This window comes from Mustelus asterias, chromosome 22 (genome assembly GCF_964213995.1).
Source record: "Mustelus asterias chromosome 22, sMusAst1.hap1.1, whole genome shotgun sequence".
Classification (NCBI taxonomy): domain Eukaryota; kingdom Metazoa; phylum Chordata; class Chondrichthyes; order Carcharhiniformes; family Triakidae; genus Mustelus; species Mustelus asterias.
Window position 1 is genome coordinate 20455463 of NC_135822.1, and position 22765 is coordinate 20478227.

At 43.5% G+C, this 22765-nt stretch overlaps 1 protein-coding gene across 2 annotated transcripts in view; it reads left to right on the forward strand.

Annotated features, from left to right (window-relative positions):
• Positions 1-22765, forward strand: part of nol9 (nucleolar protein 9) — a 35229-nt gene that overhangs the window by 6720 nt on the left and 5744 nt on the right. For both annotated transcript variants that reach the window (XM_078238833.1, XM_078238834.1), the window contains exons 2-10: positions 1091-1709; positions 1966-2185; positions 8826-8956; positions 10908-11052; positions 11492-11588; positions 13443-13540; positions 17339-17500; positions 20012-20309; positions 21621-21732. In XM_078238833.1, coding sequence (XP_078094959.1) covers positions 1116-1709; positions 1966-2185; positions 8826-8956; positions 10908-11052; positions 11492-11588; positions 13443-13540; positions 17339-17500; positions 20012-20309; positions 21621-21732 — 1857 coding nt within the window. In that variant the 5' untranslated portion in view covers positions 1091-1115. The remainder of the gene's footprint in view (positions 1-1090; positions 1710-1965; positions 2186-8825; positions 8957-10907; positions 11053-11491; positions 11589-13442; positions 13541-17338; positions 17501-20011; positions 20310-21620; positions 21733-22765) is intronic.

Genomic DNA, 22765 nt, shown 5'->3' on the forward strand with positions numbered 1-22765 from the left:
GGGGAATTAGCAGGATAAATATGTGGGGTTATAGATTATGAGTGGGATTGTTATCGGTGCAGGCTCAATGGGCCTAATGGCCTCCTGCACTGTAAGGATTCTAATCAATTGTCAGAAGAAAATGAAAGACCCCATATCCACAAATCTCTGAAGGTTAGAAGATATATGTGGTACGTTCCTTGATTTGCTGAGACAACAAATATAAGAACAGTCAGGGTTGTCCCGGAACTGTATAAAACAATAGTTAGACCACAGCTGTGGGTACTATTTACATTTCTGGTCACCTCATGACAGGAAACATGGGATCATATTAGAGAGTGGGGTTGGGGAGTGTGAAGAGAAGATCTATGAGGCTGTTGCCAGATATGGAGCTACGAGAATAAATTGGGTAGGGTGGGGTTGTTTTCTTTCCAACAGAGGAGGCTGAGGAAAGATTTAATTGAGGTGTACAAAATGATAGCAGCCATGGGAAGAACCTATTTTCCTTGGCAGAGAGACCATCTAACCAGGGATCATCAATTTAAAGCATTTGCATCAGGATTAGAGGGGAGTTGAGAAATAATTGCACAAAGAGGTTGATGGAGTCTTGAACTCTTTGATATGCACGTGAAGTTCTGTAACCACTGCAAGGTTATGAACCAACTACTGACAGTCCTGTAGAAAAGTCATATGGACTTGAAACGTTAACTCTGTTTCTCTCTCTACAGATGCTGCCAGACCTGAGTTTATCTAGCATTTTCAGTTTTAATTTTATATACTTTCAATTTTATATACTATAATTTTAAAGAGGCCGGACCACTCTTCCTCAGCTGCCATGGGTATGATAGACACAAGAGGCTCCTGCTGTGTTGTAAATTTTCCAGTTACCATATGAGCCAGTGGTTAAAAATGAGAAGAGAAGCCTGATATCAGGCAGTTTTGGGAACTGTGCACAGGAACTACTACTTTTCTGATCCTCGAAATGCCCATGGAATCATTTTGTAATGTTTACTATTCAGATCCATTGATTACTTGGGGGGGGGGGGATTGGACAGGCTAAATTGTAGTTGTGGAAGTGACTGACTTTAATTTTATTTATCCCCTTAAACAGCTGGATTGTGTGGGACTAACGCAAGATGAGGGTCAGTAATCCAGGAACAGCAGTATGTCTTAAGCAGACTGTTCCCACGGCAGCTCGACGCCGCAGGTGGAAACGCAAGGCCATGTTGGTGCTAACCGATGTGTCAGGGGCCAAGCAGCTGAGTGTACTTACACGCCGCTGCTGCCTGGTTGCATCCTGTCGCCGGGGAGTGAAGAGGCCACGCCACAAACAGAATACAAAGAATGCTGCAACTTGGGAATGTGCAGAGGAAGTGTGCAACGAAGATGAGATTATGCAGTCGAGTGCCGCTGAACAAGATGAAGAGCAAGACGAGGAGGAAGAAAATAAAGCTGAGTCTCCTCGTAATACAGGGAGAAAGGTTAACGGTTCACTTAGAAAAAGCAGGACTCAAAAAAATCAGGTCTGCATAGCCGCAGAGACTGATGGAGAAGCAGTGTACCAGCATTTGTGTGCAGACTCATATGCCTTTAATGGGGTTCTCAACGATGAATCGGTTCAAGATTTCATTGATGATGATGCAGTTTCCTCTGGAGCCAGTACAAAGCTGTGTCTCACTGCAGTAAACATTGGGAACGATCAGAGTGTTGTGCTCATGTCCCCATCGCAGGTAGGAGAAATTTCTTAATCTTTTTGTTTCCTCTTCTGAAGGTGTTGACAGTCACTGGGGTTCAGGCCACTCACGCTTTCCTGAGTGTGATGGCTTTCACTGGGGTTTGGTGTCCTTCATTGCCTTTCTCCATCACTTGTATGGGTTCGTACTATGACTTTTGGAAGACAATACAATGATGAATGCCTCATTTAGAATTCAAGGTGTCCTTTTGTCCTGGTTTTCACAGCGTTCCATGTCGTTGCTTTTTCTGCAGAAATTGACGTTTCAAGGAAGATGTCGCATGACTTGTCTGTACGGGAGTGTCCAAGTGTTAGGATTTACAATTGGACAGGGACAGCCTGCATACTGCCTGTACTCCTTACCAACACAGGCTGCCCTGAGCATCGAGGCACTGCCTCACTGTAAACCAGGCCGGACTAAGCGAGAGATGAAAATGGAGGTGAAAGCAGTTTTCCGACAGCATGTACCAACAGGTGAGGGTCTGGCAGAGAGTGAGAAGTAAAGCCTCCTGGCTGTTAGACAGAAATACTTCATTGGTACACTATCCATTCAGTGTCGCAGGAAGGTGGTAACCAATGTGATGGCTGCTGCAATTATCTGTGGTCACTAAACAGTTCACATTTGGACAGACTTGGGTGCCCTTCTCATTCTGTTATAGCTGCCTGACTTTAATAAATACATTTAAATGGAAGCATAAAATTACAAAAAAAAATTAATAAATGAAGTAAGTGGGTAAAACTGTGGTAAATAGATTTTAGTGTAGGTAAATGTGACATCATCCACTTTGGGTCTAAAAAGGAGAGAATGGGGTACTTTCCAATTTTCCATATGGCATTAAATTAAACAGCAGAAGTCCAAAGAGAGGGAATGAGTTCATGTTTCAGGTCGATGACCTTTCATCAGATGTTCTGGATACAAGGGCATTATAATCATACTTCAGCTATTCAAAACAATGATTAGACACCTGGAATTCTGTAAGCAATTACAGCACCAGTCCTCAAGAAGAATATAAATGCAAAATATTGCGGATGCTGGAATCTGAAACAGAAACTGAAAAATACTCGAAAACCTTAGCAGGTTGGACCGCACCTGGAGAGAGAGTAGAGCCAAAGTTTCGAGTCTAGATGACCCTTCATCAGAGCTGAGAGGAAAGAGAGTCAGCAGAGATTTATACTATGAGGTAGGGAGGGATGATGGAATTGGACAAAGGGAATGTAAATGAGCACGCAGAAGGCTGAGAAGATGTTGAAAGTTCCATTAAGTGATCAGAATGCATGAATGGCAAAACAAAGGCACAGCTTGGTAAAGGACTGCCTGAGGAATGTGGCAGTTGGCCTGAAGAAGTGTGGGGTGGGGGGATGAGGGAGTGAGAGTAGAAAGAAGGAGGGCGATAAAATGGAGAATGAGATGAAATGAAATCAGTGGAAATGGGGTGGAGGGGGAGGGTTCATGCTCTGAAGTGGTTGAACTCAAAAGTTCAGTCCGGAAGGCTGTAAAGTGCCTAATCGGAAGATGAGGTGCTGTTCCTCCAGTTTGCGTTGGGATTCGCTAGAACATTGCAAAAGGCCAAGGATGCACATGTGGGCAGGAGAGCAAGGTGGTGTGTTGAAGTGGCAAGCGACAGGAAGGCCTGGGTCCTGCCTGCAGACAGACCGAAGGTGTTCAGCAAAACAGTCACCCAATCTGCGTTTAGTCCCTCCGATGTAGAATAGACTGCATTGGGAGCAGCGAATGCAATAGACCAGATTGAAGGATGTGTCAGTGAAGCACTGCTTCATCTGAAACGAGTGTTTAGGACCTTGGACAGTGAGCAGGGAGGAGGTAAAGAGGCAGGTGTTGCACCTTCTACGATTGCATGGGAAGGTGCTGTGGGCAGGGGGTGAGGTGTTGGGTGTGAATTCCTGCATCACCTTCGGTCTGTCTGCAAGCAGGACCCAGACCTTCCTATCACTTGCCACTTCAACACACCACCTTGCTCTCCTGCCCACATGTCTGTCCTTGGCCTTTTGCAATGTTCTAGCGAACCCCAACGCAAACTGGAGGAACAGCACTTTATCTCCCGATTGGGCACTTTACAGCCTTCTGGACTGAACATTGAGTTCAGCCACTTCAGAGCATGAACTCTCCCTTCCACCCCATTTCCATTTACTTTGTTTCGTTTCATTTCATTTCATCTCATTCTCCATTTTAATCGCTCTCCTTTCCACCCTGACCCTCCCACCCCCCTTCCCCCCTTTCTTCAGACCAACTGCCACGTTCCTCAGGCAGTCCTTTACCAAGCTGTGCCTTTGTTTTACTATTCATGCATTCTGATCACTTAATGGACATTTTCAACATCTTCTCAGCCTTCTGCATGCTCATTTACATTCCCTTTGTCCAATTCCGCCGCCCCTCCCTACCCTCAGAGTATAAATCTCTGCTGACTCTCCCCTCAGTTCTGACGAAGGGTCATCTAGACTTGAAACGTTGGCTCTACTCTCTCTCCACAGATGCTGTCGGACCTGCTGAGATTTTCCCGCACCTTTCTGTTTTTTGCTCAAGAAGACTTGGGTTGATTAGACATGATAAATTGCCCCTTAGTGTCCCGGGATGCATAGGTTAGAGGGATTTGTGGGCTTGCGGGGATAGGGCCCGGGTGGGATTGTTGTTGTTGCAGACTTGATGGGCCGAATGGCCTCCTTCTGCACTATAGGGATTCTGTGATTCTAAGAATATATTGGCTTTGGAGGTAATGCAGTATGGATTTATTGGAACGATTGTACTCCCAAAGCTAAATTACGAGGAGAGATTACATAAACTAGGACTGTATTCCCTGGAATATAGAAGGTAAAGGGGTGATTTGATCAAAGTTTTCAAGACTTGATGGGCTGACTTGTCTCTTGCTGCACTCTTGATTCTGTGAATAAGGGGAACAAATGGGGTAGATAGAGAAAAATGATTCATAGTGGTTAGGGATTCTAGGTCTTAGGGACATGGTCTAAAAATTAGAGCTGTGTCTTGCAGAAGTTTGGAAATACTTATCCATTGTGAAAATTTTTGAACACTTTTCTGCAAACGGCAATTGATGTAAGGTCAGCTGTTAATTTTAACTCTGAAGATAATTTTTTGTTAACCAAAGGTATCGAACGATATGGGGCAGATGAACCATGACCTAATTGAATGGTGGAACAAGCTCAGAACTAAATGGCCTAATACTGTACCTATGTCCTTTATGTACAACTTAATAAATTGTGCATGGATTTTGAGTTGGTCACAAGTAGTTATCAGAACAGGAGATAACTGAATACTGCCCTGGCTCATATCCACACTGGTGGGCTTAAGGTCTCCCACTCCTGAGTATGTGGGTCACAGACCTGATGAGCTTGAGGCAGTCTAGTTGGGTGTTTATAAATCTATAGCATAAAACTACTCCTATCTCAGAAGTTACATTGAGTCCACAGCACAGAAGCAGACCATTCGGGCCAACCAGTATTTATGCTCCACATGATTTTTTAAAAATCATTTACAGGTTGTGGGCATTGCTGGCTGGCCAGCATTTATTGTCCATCTCTAATTACCTTCCATTTTCAGAGGTACACTAAAAGCTACCAGTGTGCTCAAGAAGGCTACAGAATGGTTTGTGCAGGAAATAGAACTTCTGGAGAATCTGTGCTGGGAAGTTAGAAAGGAGTTATTGGTGACATGAGGAAAAGCTTTTTTAATCAACATTTGGTTGGGATCTGGAATGCACTGCCCGAATATGTGGTGGAGGCAAATTCGACTATGGTTTTCAAAAGGATATTGGAAATTACCTGAAGGGAAAAATTTAGGGTTATGGGGGAAAAGCAGGAGAGTGCGATGAGCTGCATTGCACTGGCAAACCAAGTGGTCTGAATAACCTTCTGTGCTGTACCACTGTGTGGAGGGAGCTTTACTCTGTAACTAACGTGCTGTTCCTGCACAGGGAATGTTTTTAGCCGCAGTGTAGAATTGTAGAATGGACACTGCATAGAACAAGTACATTTTGGCTCTCTGAAGGACAATCCAGCTAGCCTCACTCTCACCCTTTTCCTGCAATTTTTTTCCTTTCGGGTACTTATCTAATTCCCTTTTGAAAGCCGCTATCAAATCTGCCTCCACCATTCTTTCAGGCGGTGCATTCCAACTCATGACCACTTGCTGCACAATCATGTTATCTTTGGTTCTTTTTACAATCACTTTTAATTTGTCTCCTTTGGTTGTAGACCTTTCTGCCACTGGAAACAGTTTCTGTAGGTCTGGACCAGTGACTTTCAAAACTTTTTTGTCTGAAGGACCCCTTTTCAAATGGATTAATAACTCCACTCCCAATCTAAATTATAGTACTATATAATATTCATAATTTGAAAGTTTGCACATGAAACCTGTTTAATAATGCTTCGAAGAAAACTGATAATACTTAGGGTAGTAAGTTGAGGACAACGTCACTGATGTAGACGGTGATGAGACAGACCAGGCAAACCAAACATAAAAGGTAATGTTACCAACATTCTATTGCATTCCAAGTGAATTGCTTTTTATGTGGTTAAAGATTTGCCTGTTAATGACATGTGAACCCAATCATTTCACAGAATCACATTCAATACAAGCAGCTAGTGATCAGAACAGTACCAACAGGAGTCATACCATATTTAATTGCTTAGTAGGCTAAAAAATAGGTTACTAATCCCCCATTCAAAAAAATCTGCCATAAAGTGTGGCATGGTGGCACAGTTGGTAGCACTGCTGCCCCTCAGTGCCAGGAATCTGGGATCAATTCTGGCCTTGTCTGTGTGGTGTTGGCACGTTCTCCTTGTGTGGGTTTGGGTTTCCTCTGAGCGCTCCGGTTTCCTCCCACAGACCAAAGGCGTGCTGGTAAGGTGGATTAATCATGCTAAATTGCCCCTTGGTGTCCCAAGATGTATAGGTTAGGGATATTAGTGGGATTACAGGGCTAGGGTCTGGGTGTGATGGTCTGTTGGAAAGTTGGTGCAGACTTGATGGGCAGCACTGCTGCCTCACAGCGCTAGGGATCCGGGTTCAATTCCCGGCTTGGGTCACTGTCTGTGTGGAGTTTGCACGTTCTCCTCGTGTCTGCGTGGGTTTCCTCCGGGTGCTCCAGTTTCCTCCCACAGTCTGAAAGACATGCTGGTTAGGTGCATTGACCCGAACAGGTGCCGAATTTTTTTTGTAACTTTATTGCAGTGTTAATGTAAGTCTTATTTGTGACTAATAAATAAAACTTAACTTAACAGAATGACCTCCTTCTGCACTGTAGAGATTCTGTGATAACCAGATGAGTTTTCTTCCCTCCATTCTGTCATGTTCAAGTAATCTTGAATCAAGTACTCTGCAGTAATCTTGGGAATACGTATCTGTCCAAATCCACCGCAGTTTCTTGGTGTTATTTAAGTTTACAGGGAACTTATATTATTAAAACATGGTGAAAGATGCAAGTCATACTGCAAGTTTTTCACAATTGCAGAATCAAACCAGCAAGCGATGAATACAAGTAGAAAATGCTAGAATTACTCGGCAGGCTAGGGACCAGTATAAGGACATTTCTCATTGCATGAGTCCAAATTGAATGCACCCATCACCACAAAGACAGCCACATATTGGGAGCTTCAGGGTGGATGTCTTGTTAGCTATTTGTGCAGGGTCATCATAAGCTATTGTTGATTGATACAAAGAAGTCAGCTTTCCATTTATTTTCTTTCTTCCACCCTGTACTTTGTTCTCTCTCTGTCTCTCAAGTGTGTGTGTGCGAAAGAGAGAATTTCATGGACCCTTGGAAAGTCTCCGTGGACCCTCCCAGGCATCTGTGGATGCCAGTTTGAGAACCAATAAGATCCCTCATGATTTTGAATATTTCTATCAATCTTCTCTCAACTTTATTTGCTCTGAGGAGAACAACCCCACTTCTCCAATCTGAGGATTTGAGTACAGGAGCAAGGATGTTTTGATGCAATTATACAGTGCCTTGGTGAGGCTGCACCTAGAATATTGTGTGCAGCTTTGGTCTCCTTATCTGAGGAAGGATGTTCTTGCTCTAGAGGGAGTGCAGAGAAGGTTTACCAAACTGATACCTGGGATGGCGGGTCTGACATATGAGGAGAGATTGAGTCAGTTAGGATTGTATTCACTGGAGTTCAGAAGAATGGGGGAGGGGGGGGATCTCATAGAAACCTATAAAACTCGAACAGGACTAGACAGATGTAAGAAGGATGTTTCTGATCGTGGGGGTGTCTAGAACCAGTGATCACAGTCTGAGGATATAGGGCAGAGATGAAGAGAAATTTCTTCACCCAGAGGGTGGTCAGCCTATAGAATTCGCTACCACAGAAAGTAGTTGAGGTCAAAACATTGAATATTTTCAAGAACCAGTTAGGTAAAGAACAAGAAGTGAAGGGGATCAAAGGATATGGGAGGAAGGCGGGATCAGGCGATTGAGTTGGGTAATCAGCTGTGATCGTAGGCTAAAAGGGCAGAATGGCCTCCTCCTGCTCTTATTTTCAATGCAAGTCCCTCATCCCTGGAACCATTCTATTAAATATTTTCAGCACGCTCTTTAAAGCCTTCACATCTTTCTAAAGGCCCCAGAATTGGAATCAACAATCCAGTTGTGGACAAATCAGTGTTTTATAAAGGTTCAACATAACTTCATTGCTTTTGTATTTTATGCCTCTATTTATGAAGCCCAGAATTCCATGTACTGTTTGAACGAATTTCTCAACCTGCTCTGCCATCTTCAATGATTTGTGTACCTGCAACCATTTAGAATTGTAGTTGTTAGTTTATATTGCCTCGTCTCTTGTGACCAAAATTAATAATTTCGCAATTGAGTTAAATTTCATCTGCTGCATGCCTGTTCATTCCACCAGCCTGTCTATGTCCTATTGAAGTCTACCACCATCCTTCTCCCTTTTCATTATGCCTTGAAGTTTTGTGTCATTGCAAATTTTGAATTGTGCTCTCTACACCCAACTCCAAATATATATCAATGCTTTGTATATAATCTGCCCTTACCTGCCCTGGAAGTTTTTGATGGAACTGTGTAGAGGCAGCTTTCTGTGTTGACGTGACACTCCTAATTTCTGTACCTCTTCATTACAGCTTCAAGACACAGTTTGATGAAGGAGGTGACCTCTTCATGTTCAGTTCTCCTCTTCGAGCATCTTGACACCCCAGGCACTGTTTTTCTTTCTAGCTTCCCAGACTACAGGGAAGTCTTTGCTTCACATTCTGTGAGTTATTCAGGAGACTTAGAGGCCATGTTGAACATGCTTTCTGGATTTTGTGGTGTTTACAGGCATGTGCATGTTTGTGTTCATGACATGAGCTTTGTTGAGCCTGTTGTTTCAGTGGGTAAATACATTATTGTCTTTGGTGCTGCAGCATTTTCAGTCTCTGGTCTGCACTGAGTACACTTCGTTAGTCCTGCTGGGCTAGTTGTGGGTAGAAACCAGCCAGTGCTTCTGATCATTAATTAAGGTTTGTAATTAAACTAAAGCTCCTAGGCATTGCAAGTAGGATGTACACTGGATCATGGGCAATAATGCTTATGAGATGTGTAATATCTAATTGCGGGAGGTATTGAGCAGGGTCCTACAGCAAGTAGGTACCAAAGCTACTTGAAAATTTATCCAATTTGCTAGTGAAATAAAAATTCTCCATAATGTATTGATTTGTCTGACCAGAATAAGATCAAAAGAGACACGATACAGTAAAAGATTTACAGTGTTTTAGATTAGATATACAATTAGATGAGAAATGGTAAATGAAGTCTAACACTGAACAAACAAATAACTTGTATTTATATAGAATCATAGAACTGTATAGCTCAGAAGGGGGTTATTCAGGATGACTGAAGGTGCTTTCCAGTTAATGAAATACTTCTAAACTTTCATTGCTGCTGTAAAATGGGATGTGTAAACTATTGCACATTAGCCATAAAAATGTACATTAGTAGCATAGAAAGAATAAAATTCAATTAGTCACAATGAATCTCAAATGGACCTGGATGAGCAGACTCATTACTTTCAGTGCTGCAAATGATGGTAAAGCATTTTTTAAATAACCAACCTTCCGCCAGAACACTTGTTACAAGTGGATAGACATTGTGCTAGAATTTGATGTTTCTCAAAGATCATACTGTGGGCGGCATGGTAGCACAGTGGTTAGCACTGCTGCTTCACAGCTCCAGGGACCTGGGTTCGAATCCCGGCTCGGGTCACTGTCTGTGTGGAGTTTGCACATTCTCCCTGTGTCTGCGTGGGTTTCCTCCGGGTGCTCCGGTTTCCTCCCACGGTCCAAAGATGTGCAGGCTAGGTTGATTGGCCATGCTAAATTGCCCCTTAGTGTCCCGGGATGCATAGGTTAGAGGGGTTGGTGGGTAAATATGTTGGGATATGTGGATAGGGCCTGGGTGGGATTGTGGTTGGTGCAGACGCGATGGGCCGAATGACCTCTTTCTGCACTGTAGGATTCTATGATTCTATTTAGGTACTTTGTGCAATTTAGGTATTGCGCTACAAAATCTGCCAAAAGTGCAGTTAGCCACCTGTTTATTTAGTTAATTAGTGACTAATATTTTACCTGTGACAGGCAGAGTGGCTGGGGTGCTGTCAGGGTGGAGGGCAGGCTCTGTGGAACAAAGAGGAGAACTTAGGCAGGGAAGGCTACCCCTGCAACCCCAACAATTTCCTGAAAGGGGTTTTCCCTTTTACACTGGAACCTATGTTTTTTTTTACTTAACCCGCAGCAGGCTGAAGGCTCCAGTTTGCCTCAGCAGCAGCCACTTCACCCGGTGGCAATGCTGAGACTTCAGAGCTGCCAGCCCTCTGACTGGACCAGCAACATGGAAAGCCAGTTCATTACTCTTGATTAGATGACAGGCCTCATGGTGGCCAATTAAGAAGACACCCTCTGGAATCATTGCTGCTGCAGTCCTTCTGCCCACCCATGTGAGACAGGCATCTGGTCCCAATTGAACATTCCCTGCTCCCACCCCATCCTACCAAATAAAATTCAGTTCAGTGTCTCAGTTGCAGTCTGTCTTCTAATGATCTGCCTTGTAGTAGTTGCCTATAGTGAAATCGCAGTCCCTGTTATAGCCCGAACTCTGTGCACATTTTGACATTCCTGATACAAATTGTACAGTGAAGTTAATTTTTGGTTTTGATTCTCACCTTTCAGAAAAAGATGAATTCTGGAAAACTTCCATTTCTTGAATGCTCAGCTTTGACCTCTATTGGGGTGGTTCCTCTCCCTGATGATCAGGGGATAACTATATCGGAAAGCTGGATGGCCACTGTGCAGGAACTCTTAAAGGCGTGTCTAGGTGAGCTATTAGAGAGATATGATGCAGAGGAAGGAAGGATTTTGGTACTCTTGGACTCTGGTTACTCTTGTCCATGTCCTTGCCCATATGAATAGCTTGTCTCTATTTTACCCAATCATTTACTATGGCATTTAATTATTTAAGCCCAGAAGAACATTAGTGATTATTTTTCACAGTTCAACGAGACAAACTTTACAAGTTGTAAGCCCATGCCATTATATTGTACTGACCTTGTGTTGAAATTGTACAACACCCAGTGAATCAGAATGAGGAGAGGAGGGGGTGTGGATCGATTGCCCGTGATGGGGATGTGCCTATCTGCAGATTATCTGCTGCTATGGATGTACTGGAGTGGGGAGCGTTAAATATGATAATACTATAATTTTCTAACTTTGTTGAGAAGTCATGCGTTTCTGTTGACCTTTTGGTTTGATTGCAGAAGACGACGATGGATGTCCCATCATTCTGATATGTGGAGGGAAGAATATTGGGAAGTCAACCTTCCATAGATATCTCCTGAATTCACTTTTAAACCAGTAAGTTTTCAAAGTCTTGTGGCCCTGGCATTAATCCTACAATACTGGTGAACAGTTTCAGTGTCCAGAATTTAGAATTTTTCGGGTGCATCACATCACCAACAGTAATAGAAATCCAGATGTATTGATCTCCAAAGGTTGATGACCTGTCTCATGTTGAATTGGTGCTGATGATGATAAAGTCCTGAATGTTCAGGAACAGGATGAGGCTAAGTAAGCAACTACAGTGCAAATGTGAAGCTGAGTGTAGCAGATCCCAGGTTCAGTCCCTGATCTGTATGAAGTTATCTAGGGCCGCAGGTCATGAGCTATGGTTGATATTGGGGTTCTTGAGCCAACAACGTGACAAAAAGAGTTGGAATTCCTGTCCTTGATCATCATTCATTGATTCTTGCCAGAAAATGCACCTGATGAGGTTGGGCTCTATGTTTAACTGACTTGCTGGAGTTTTTTAATGAGGTAACAGAAGATCATGAAGGAGTATTATTGCTGGACTTCTGGAAGACACTTGATAAATTGCTGCACAACAGACTTGTGGGCAAAGTTATACCTCGTGGAATGAAAGAGACGTAGCAACATGGATACAAAATTGGCTGAGTGACAAGAAAGAGTAGTAGTTGATCAATGTTTTTTGGACTGGAGGAAGGTTTGTAGGGGAGTTCCCCAGGGTGTGGTGTTGGGACCCTTGTTTCTCCTCATTATATATTAATGACCAAGACCTTGGTGTACAGGGCACAATTTCAAAATTTATGGATGATTCCAATCTTGGAAGCATTACGAACCATGAGGAAGATAGATCAGAACTTCAAAATGACATAAATATGTTGGTTGGACAGAGAAGTGTCAAATGAAGTTTAATGCAGAGGAGTACAAACTGATTCATTTTAGTAGGAAGAACAAGAAGAGACAATATAAAATTAAGCGAACAATTCTCAAGGGTGTGCAGGAGCAAAAGGGTCTGATCCTATATGTGCATAAATCATTGAAGGTGGCAGGACAAGTTGAGAGTGTTGCTAATGAAGCATACAGCATCCTAGACTTTATTAATAAAGGCACTGAGTATAAAAGCAAGAAAGTTATGTTAAACTTGTATAGTACATTGGTTCAGTTCAACTGAAGTATTGTTTCCAGTTCTGGGCACCACACTTTAGAAAATATGTGAAAATATTAGAGAGAGTGCAGAAAAGATTTGCAAGACCCAGGTTGAGGAACTTCAGTTAAGTAGATAGATTGGAGAAAATGGGACTGGTTTCCTTGGAAAAGAGAAGGTTGAGGGGAGATTCAATAGAGTTATTCAAAATCATGAGGATTCTGGACAGACTTGATGGGGAAAATAATGTTTCCATTGGTGGATGGATCAAGAACAAGAAGGGATTTAAGGTAATTGGAAGGAAGCAATGGCGACATGAAAACTTGTTCACACAGTGAACAGGTAGGATCCACACAGCCTATGGTGGAAGCAGGTTCAATTGAGGCATTCAAGAGAATCAGATTGTTATCTGGAATTGGGAAAAGGCAATGGAATGGCACTAGGTAAATTGCTCTGACGGAGAGCCAGCACAGATGTGAAAGGCTGAAAAGCCATCTCTTGAGCTTTAGCAGCGCCTGTGGCGTCATAGCAATTTTGTGTTCCTATAGTGCAGAGCCCAAAACTGCATATAGTCTCTAACTGGCCTAACCAATGTTTTGTATAAATATATCATTAACTATTTATTAAACTATTAGTTTATGCCCACCTTTTAGAACTCAGAAAGCTGTTGTCCTTTTTATGATTTTATCAGCAAGCAGATTTGAGTCATATCTGTGAAGTATTATCACAGGCTAACAAGAAGTGAATGCTCTCTTTTCCCACAGTATTCCATGCGTGGAGTTTCTGGAGCTTGACTTGGGTCAGACGGAGTTCAGTCCCCCTGGCTGCATGGCCCTACACTTGGTGACTGAGCCAGTTCTCAGTAAGTAAACTATGGAGCAGTGTTGAGACAGACAAGCAGGCCATGTATTCTAGAGTGCACTGGTGTGCTCAGTCGCAAATAGAACAAAACAAGGTTACACATTAAGGGAGAAGATAACTCTTTAACCAAGTACATCAGGAGTCTAGCATTATTTTGAGGAAACCCACGCAGACACGGGGAGAACATGCAAACTCCACACAGATAATCACCTGAGGCCGGAACTGAACCTGGGTGCCGAGACTGGAACGGACTGACTCACTTCTTCAAATTTTATTTCTCCCTCTTTCTGAGAGAAGCTGTTCAAGCATCATGATCATATATGGTGTATTGTGATAGGGGAGAGATGGGTTAAAGGCAGCAAACTCCTTGGCCCTCCATTCTAGTGTGGCTCTGTTTTGCTCTAATGAAATCATAGAATCCCTACAGTGCAGAAGGAAGCCATTTGGCCCATCGAGCCTGCACCGACTTCAATCCCACCCAGGCCCTATCCCTGTAACCCCGCGTATTTACCGTGCTAATTCCCCTGACACTAAGGGGCAATTTAGTATGGCCAATCAATCTAACCCACACATCTTTGGACTGTGGGAGGAAACCGGAGCACCCGGAGGAAACCCACACAGACATGGGGAGAACATGCAAACTCCACACAGACAGTCACCTGAGGCCGGAATTGAACCCGGGTGCCTGTCACTGTGAGGCAGCAGTGCTAACCACTGTGCCACCCTAAGTGAAATGTTGCTCTCTGCTAGCCCAAAGGCCTTTTATATTTTAAAAGCTTTCTTTTTGTTGGCAAATACTTTTTAAAAATTGGCAACAAATATATACTTCACATCCAACCTCTAAGCTGCATTTGCTCAATCTTATAACGCCAATTGCTTCTCTCGTCCTTCTTCCTCCCTGGAATCCAAACTGGTTATCTCCGATGTAGTTATGCAGCTTTCCAACCACACACACTGTTACAATCATGAAGTTGTTATTTGCTACATGGGCAATCAGAGTAATTATACAAAAATCAGAAGATCAGCATGGCTTTGTAGAATTTGAGAAATCATTTAATCAGGTTGACTGGATTAAGCTCTTGACAGTGCTGAAAAATATTGGAATAGACTGGAGGGAAGACGACTCATTAAAAATTCGTACGTGGGACACATGAAGAGAGCAACTAGCAGGGGATTGGAATCGTGTGTAATTGAAAGAGGAGTTTGGCATGGGTGTTGTTTCTCACCAGCCCTCTTCAATATCTATGCAGAAGCAATGATTAAAGAAGCATTAGTAGACACAGTATCTGGCATTAAAAAGATTTGGGATCAAATGATAACATTAGTTAGATTTGCAGATAATAAAACACTTGTAGCAAGCACAGAAGAAGAATTGCAAGAACTAGTAGATAAACTAGTGACAGTAGACATGAACTTTGGAATGAAAGTGAACCTTGGCAACACTAAAGTGATATGTATCTCAAAACCATCAAGAAATATTCATAGAAGGAAAATAATCATTGAAGCATAGAAAATAGGAGCAGGAGTAGGTCATTTAGCCCTTCAAGCCTATTCTGCCATTCAGTATAGTCATGGCTGATCCTCTATCTCAACGCCACACTCCCGCACTCTCCCCATACCCGTTGAGGTCTTTAGAGTTTACAAATGTATCTATTTGATTCTTAAATATATTCACTGACTTGACTCCACAGCCTTTTGTGGTAAAGAATCCCACAGGTGCACCACCCTCTGAGTGAAGAATTTTCTCTTAATCTCAGTCCTAAAAGACCGACCCAATAACTTGAGACTGTGACCCCTTGTTCTACGCCCCTCCCCCCAGCACGAGGAAGCATCATCTCTGCATTCAGTCTATCCAGCTTTGTCAGACTTTTATATGTTTCATTAAGATCCCCTCTCATTCTTCTAAACTCCAGTGAATAGAGACCTAGTGGACCCAATTCTCCTGATATGACAATCTTGCCAACCTGCCAAGTCCAGTGAACTTTTGCTGCACTCCCTCTTTGGCAGGTACATCCTTTGTTGTGTAGGGATATCAAAACTGCAAAAACACAATACTCCAGATGTGGTCTCACCAAGGCCTTGCACAGCCAAAGTAAGACATGCTTGCTTTTGTACTCGAGTCCCCTTGCACTGAAGGCCAACAGACCATTTGCCATCTTAGCTGCTTGTTATACCTGCATGCTTGCCTTTAGTGATTAGTATACAAGGACCCCCCCCCCCACCTCCCAGATCCTTCATACTGCATCTGTCATGTATTTGTCCGCTCACTAACTTCTCTGTCACTTTGAAGCCTCTTTAAATCCTCCTCACCACTCACTTTCCCACCATGTTTTATGTCATCAGCAATATTGCATTTAGTTATTTATAAGCCAGTACGGTGGCACAGTGGTTAGCACTACTGCCTCACTACGCTAGAGATCCGGGTTCAATTCATGGCTTGGGTCACTGTGCGGAGTCTGCACATTCTCCCCGTATCTGCGTGGATTTCCTCCAGGTGCTCCGGTTTCCTCCCACAGTTCGAAAGACATGCTGGTTAGGTGCATTGGTCCTAAGTTCTCTCTGTGTACCCGAACAGGTGCTGGAGTGTGGCCACTCGGGGATTTTCACAGTAGCGTCATTACAATGTTAATGTAAGCCTACTTGTGACACTCATAAATAAACTAAACCATCGAAATCATTGATGTATATTGTGAATAGCTGGGGCCCAAGCACTGATACTTACGGGACCCCGCTAATCACTGCCTGCCATTCCGAAATGATCCATTTATTCGGACTCTGTTTTCTGTCTGCTAACCACTTCTCAATCCATGCCAATTTATTATCCCCAAACCAGAGCAAGTGCAAGAATTTAAGTATTTGGGAAGCATAATATTTGCAAATGGAATGTGCAACAAAGAAATAAGAACAAGGGTAGCAATGGGAAAGGCTGTATTTAGTAAAAAGCAATAGCTGACTAGAAAGCTGAATAAACTGAATACGTGACTTATAAAGAGCTAGATTTGTTTTATATGGGTGTGAGACTTGGAACTTAAGGAAAGATGCGATCAACTTGCAAAATAGCTTTGAAATGCGCATTTGGAGGACAATGGAAAGGAAAAGCTGGACAGAAAAAATAACAATGAAATGCCGAGGAGAGTGAACGAACAAAGAAATTTGCTGAACGTAAGTAGGCAAAGTCAGAGATGCTAGACAGAGCATATCTTAAGAGTAAACAGACTAGTAAAAGATGTTATAGAAGGAAGATTGCAAGGGAAAAGAGGAAGGAAGAGAATATCAATGCTGAATGGCTTGAAAATTGAAGAAAGTTATTAGAAAATGAGAAGACTGCACAGAGACATAGAGAAGACTGAGCCAAGGACCTACCTTCGGGCCGAGCACACGTGATGTTTTGTCAAGCCCTGTGTTCAATTCTGTCAAGTGCTAAGTGGGCTTGCAGGAGTTCATTGACGTGAGGGGTCTCTGTGGTGCATGCCTGCTCTCTATCAATAGTGTCTGTAGGACTCTGGGCCACACATAGAAATTTTCTACTGCAGTATCATATAGCAAATAACTCTGGATACTGAGGAGCAGAAACGGAATGAAAAGAGTGCCCCAACATTTTCATAGCTGCAAAAGCAAGCCACAGAGTTCAACCCTAATCCTTCACCACCACCCACTTCAAATTTTTGATTTGGTGTAAGATGATAATCCTTAACACCAACATGACCTAATCTTTAACACTGTAGCACCTTCTGATAGATGTATGTGTTTTGCACTTGTTCTCTAATTTGCACTCTGATTTGTTCTGTTTCTTTAACAGGCCCTCCTTACATGCACCAGCGTGAACCCTATAAGATGGTGTATTATGGTGATGTTTCCTGTGAGCGGGACCTGGATCGATACATTGAAACTGCAAAGTATCTATACGCAGGATACAAGAAGGAAACACCATTGGTCATAAACACTATGGGCTGGGTCAAAGGTCAGATTAAAACTCTCAAATTAAACCTATCTAGTAATAGATTTTCATTTTTGCCTTTTGATTTATTTTTTGTTTCCTGTTAATTATCACCCAACCTCCCTGAGGATGCTGTATCATGCTGGGGTTCAGGTTCATTTTAATCGTTCCACTATTGGTGACCATGCCTTCAGCGCTGTGTGGAGCTTTACCTTAGTGGCTTCCCTCTGCTTGTCCAGCTGGAACCATGCTTCTCATGGGTGTATTAACTTATAGGGTTACCTGAGGCCAGTTGGAGGAAGTCCAGCCCCAAGTGATAGGTCGTTCCTTCCAGATTCCATTGATGAACCAGAGTCCCTTAGTATTAACAATTTCCTAGAGTAATGCAGATGTGGCAGGGTATCAGTTCATTGAGTCTCTGTATAGGGTTCTGAAGGGTAATCTTGGACCCAACTTGATAGCATATGGAAAATAAGGTGGGAGGGTGTGGTTGGGGAGGGAAGGGAGTGCACAATGCAATGACGGAAGCAGTTATTTATTTGCCTGTGGATGAAATAGACACGAGACCACACTGAGTATGCAGGCTAGGTGGTGTGGAAATGGTCAGAGACTAACAGGCGGGGAAAGGATGCATGGAGTTTTGCATTCTGCACTGAAGGCTCCTGCTCCAGACACCTGGAAACAAGTTTGGGTTTGCTTGGTAAGCATGTTTGCAGGTTTAATTCTCAGTTATTCCTTTACATCTTGCAATTGCCACCTTGCTACAGCAAAGTGCTCCTATGTATAGGAAGCACCAAGTTTTTTTCTGGAAACTGCAGATGTTCTGTTACTGGACTAACAGATTAAAGATCCATGAGTTGAATGTCACTATGGCAAATTGCAAAATTGAATTCACTATATGTGGTACAGACCAAACCACTTAAGTGTCTCTGTTTATCCCGGTTAGCTGCTTATAGGTGTGAATTCTAAACAGTATTGAGTGAGTCAGCTAGGCAGGCAGTTCAAACAGTTCCTTGCACTTTGTGATTGATTACCTGCCATTAAGCCCTTAACCTCTTATGACTTCCAGAACTCTTGCCACTGCTGCAAATGCTTCTTGCTGCGCTGGAGACCTTTGCATCAATTTTAAAATTAAATATGAAGTACTCTGAGGACATTGAAAAATAATTTGAATGCTGGAATATCTTTTGATAATGTCACTGGTGCTTTTATTTACTTTAAAAGGTGCTGTTAAATTAGATTTTGATACAACTTTTGACAAATAGATTTAAAGGACATTTTAGCCCTTTATCGAGTCCTTATGGTCAATCCAGATGGTACCTGTGATGTGGAGCTGAATTATATTAATGGACAAGGAGTCCCAGCTTCACTTCAACCGTTATACTGGCCATCACGTATGTTGTGAAGTTGAGTTTATAAGAATGTAAATTACTAGAGGGGAAACAACGGTGCGTGGTCCCTTTAAAAACTAGTTTATGTCAGTCCCTTTAAAAGCGGGTTTTGTTCAATGCTGAGATGTTTAAAATGCAGAGTACACACAGACTCGAAGTTGCAACATTTATTTTGAGGACCAGACAACAAGGTTGCCTTGATAACAAGCTCTGCAGGTTTTGCATTTCGTTAGCCCATGAGTTTAAAGAAAAGAGTCAGCTAAAGGGAACCTTTCAGATTTGAATTTGCTGTTGTCAGCATCAAACCGATCCTGATGTGGAGAATGCATTGGTCATCAGGAATATAAAAGAGGAACTCAACTGCCTTCAGTTCAGTTCCACCAGGGATTGAGCCAGCTGTTCAACCAGAAGCAGGGCCCGATCACCTGAAGCAGTTAAGGGCAGTTAGATCAACTGGAGCAGTTCGTTCTTAACTCTGCCAAATTCAGACAGGTCTTAAGATAAATCACCCACTAACCAGCGAAAACTACCAAATCAGACAGTGCTTACAGACAGTGGACAACTACCGAAGAACTCAAAAACTTCCGAACGCTATTAGACCTGGTTGTATATTTTCTTTGAGAGTGATTAAAATTCTGTTATTACTGTTTTGGTAATGAATGTTCCTTGTGTTTATTTGAACAGCATTTCAGTCGAACTTTAATTAAAATGTTCCTGGTTTAGTTAAAGTTCCTGTTTGGTTAAAAATGAAATAACTTGTTAATTATTCTCTTAAAGTGAGTGTCAGGTCTTTATGTTAATGAACCTCTAAATGTTAAGGTAGAAGAGATAACACCTTCCCAAATGCTTTTACCAGATTACGAAGCGAGGTAAAGGGAATTCAACTCTGCGTCGTAAGACATATCACAAACAAATTGGATCTGCATGTGACTGCAGTCCCACCACTCTTGATGCAATCTGATGTGGCTTAGAAAATTTACTTTTAAAACTTCTCTCTGTTGAAACTAGGCCCCGAGCTGAAATAGCCCCACCCTAGCAGCTTTGTCTCTTTGAGGGGTGAGGTGTGCCTGCTGTTTGTGACCTCAGCCCTTCTCAAATATATCTGACTTTCTTTGCACCCTTCCCCCTTCCTTTCTACTGATAGGATTCGGTTTGTCGATTTTGGTTGACCTGATTCGGCTCTTGGCCCCAACACATGTGGTCCAGCTTGGCAGTGCCGCGAGGAGCCAGGACCTTGTGGCTCTCACACCTGAGTTTGTGCAGACAGCGGCTGGGTGGCAAACCAAGGGAAAATACCATATTCAGCAAAAGCCTGAGCCCTTGAGCTCATTATCAGAGGAGGAGGAGCAGGATGAATATCTGAATCTGCATGCAGGATTCCAGGGGCATAGGCTGATGCATGTTCAGTCTGAGTTTCCTGGAGTGAGAGATGGAAGTTGTGTGTAAGTATAGGACGTATTCATTATCCTATTGTGGTAATATGCTGACAATGACATAACCATCGCCAGTTAATTCATGTACAATAAGTGAAAGCATTTAGTTTAAACATCCACTCTCTTCACTACTGTAACTACAATGTGTATCTCCAGGATGTATAGCAGTAACTTGTCAAGGCTTCTTTGGCAGGAGGTCTCAAAACTGTGACCTTCACCAGCTAAAAGACAAGGACAGCAGGTGCATAGGAACATCATCTCCAATTTATTCCGCTCCAAGTCCCTCACATCATCCTGTCTTGGACATATAGTTGTATTGCTTTTTTGAAGCAGGAGGCCCTGACCCTTTCATGTCTGTGATCAATGGAGAAGGCTGAGAGCTTTGTCTGTGCCTGCACATTTGCTTGTGTGCGAATGTGGGGACTCAGTGCTGGGAATAGGAGAGGGACTCTGTTGTATGTGAGGATATTGGGAGTGTGGGGGCTGGGAATAGGATCCCCCCTCCTCCCACCACCAGCCCTGACCATCCCACTCCATCCACACCCCCCACCCCCCCCGCAAACCTCGATGGCCAGCCCCGATTGCTGGCCTTCCTTCCTCTGTCACTGAGTGCAAAGTGGCAGCAGGACACGCCCACCCCACCAATCTCCCCACCCCCTTGGCACTGCCTGATGCCCAGTGGGCAGTGCCAAAATGCCCCCTGGGCATTGCCATTTTGCCCCTTGGGCAGTGTCGGGGGTCAGGCTGGCACTGCCCGGGGGCACCCACCCCTTACCTCTGACCCTCTGGGGGCCTCCATGGCCCCCTTCACTCCAGCGGCGTTGAGCCACCAGCTCCCCATTAATGGGGAGCTGTTGTAAACCCCGCTGGAGTGAAATACTCATTGGTGGGTGGGGGGAGACTCTGGCGGGCCTCTCAATTTCAGTCCCGGACGCGCTAGTGATATTCAAATGCCCATTAGAATAAATTATACAGCTCCACACCGATTTCTGGCGCAGAGCTGACGGTGCCGGAAATCCAGCGGCCAGAGACTGTGGCGCCCAACGGGGAGCCCCCTAAACGGCCTTCGTCTAGCAGCACAGCGAACTGGTAGAATCGTCCCCACTGTGTTAACTCAGTCAAAACATTTCATAAACTTAAACTCAACTTTCTCTTTTCAAGAGGAAAGATACCAGTCAGTTATCCTTTCCTGATGGGAACTTCACAGTTCTTGTATTGATATCAGCTACAGGCAGAACTCAGTGTGATGCATGTTTACATATGAAAACGACATCTGAAGCTTGTTCTAACATCCTCTTGCTGTTGGTTTGTGTTTTTCAGGAAATATCGCAGTAATGTGCTGAGAGATTTAGCTCTTTTGGGTTGTTTCAGCCAGCTGCAGCCATCTGACACAGGGTGCCCTTTGCCCTTGCACAGCACGCTACCCTATCAGGTAACCGCCACTCCTTTACCAATTTATCTCGAGTTATTTCCATTAGCTGCATTTAGTGTTTGATTCACAGTCGGGTGTTCCCCAAACTCCTTTTTGTGGCACAGTTAACTACAGGGTGCACTTTCCTTGAGAATTTAGGTCAAATCTGCTACCATGTACCTTTTAGTCTGACTGTTCACCATTGAGTCTCAGACAAGTTAAATAGTAAGCATTCCTGTGTGAACAACATGGCATAGAAATTGGCTTGTTCTGAACTTGGGGTGAGATCCAAGCACACACTGCGCGTGCCGGATGAAGCTGGCGATAGAACAGCAGCAGATTGGTCTGCCAGCCTCATTACGGGCTAGCTACCATTCTTAGAATTAGTTGAGGATTCCTGGTGAATTTTTAGTGGCGGGTGTGGGAGGAGGTATGAGCAGTGGCTAGCAACAACTCATAGTTTAATGTGGTTTCAAGAGGAGCACTCCTACCTGCTTTTCTGTTAAGGTAAGTGACCGGAAAAATGTTTTGTGTGACCTTCATAAAATCTTAGAATCCCTACAGTGCAGAAAGAGGCCATTCAACTTAGCGAGCCTGCACCAAACAGGCCCTATCCCCGTAACCCCACAAATGGGTGGCACGGTGGCACAGTGGTTCACACTGTTGCCTCACATCGCCAGGGCCCCAGGTTCAATTCCCAGCTTGGGTCACTGTGTGGAGTTTGCAGTTCTCCCCGTGTCTGTGTGGGTTTCCTCTGGGTGCTCCGGTTTTCTCCCACAGTCTGAAAGACGTGCTGGCTAAGTGCACCCAAACAGGTGCACCCTAACAGGTGCCGGAGTGTGGCGACTAGGGGAATTTCACAGTAACTTCATTGCAGTGTTAATGTAAGCCTTACTTGTGACTGATAAATAAGCTGTACTTTATTTACCCTGCTAATCCCCCTGACATTAAAGGTTAATTTAGCACGGCCAATCAATCTAACCTGCGCATCTTTGGACTGAGAGGGGAAACCGGAGCACCTGGAGGAAACTGCACACAGACAGTCACCTGAGGC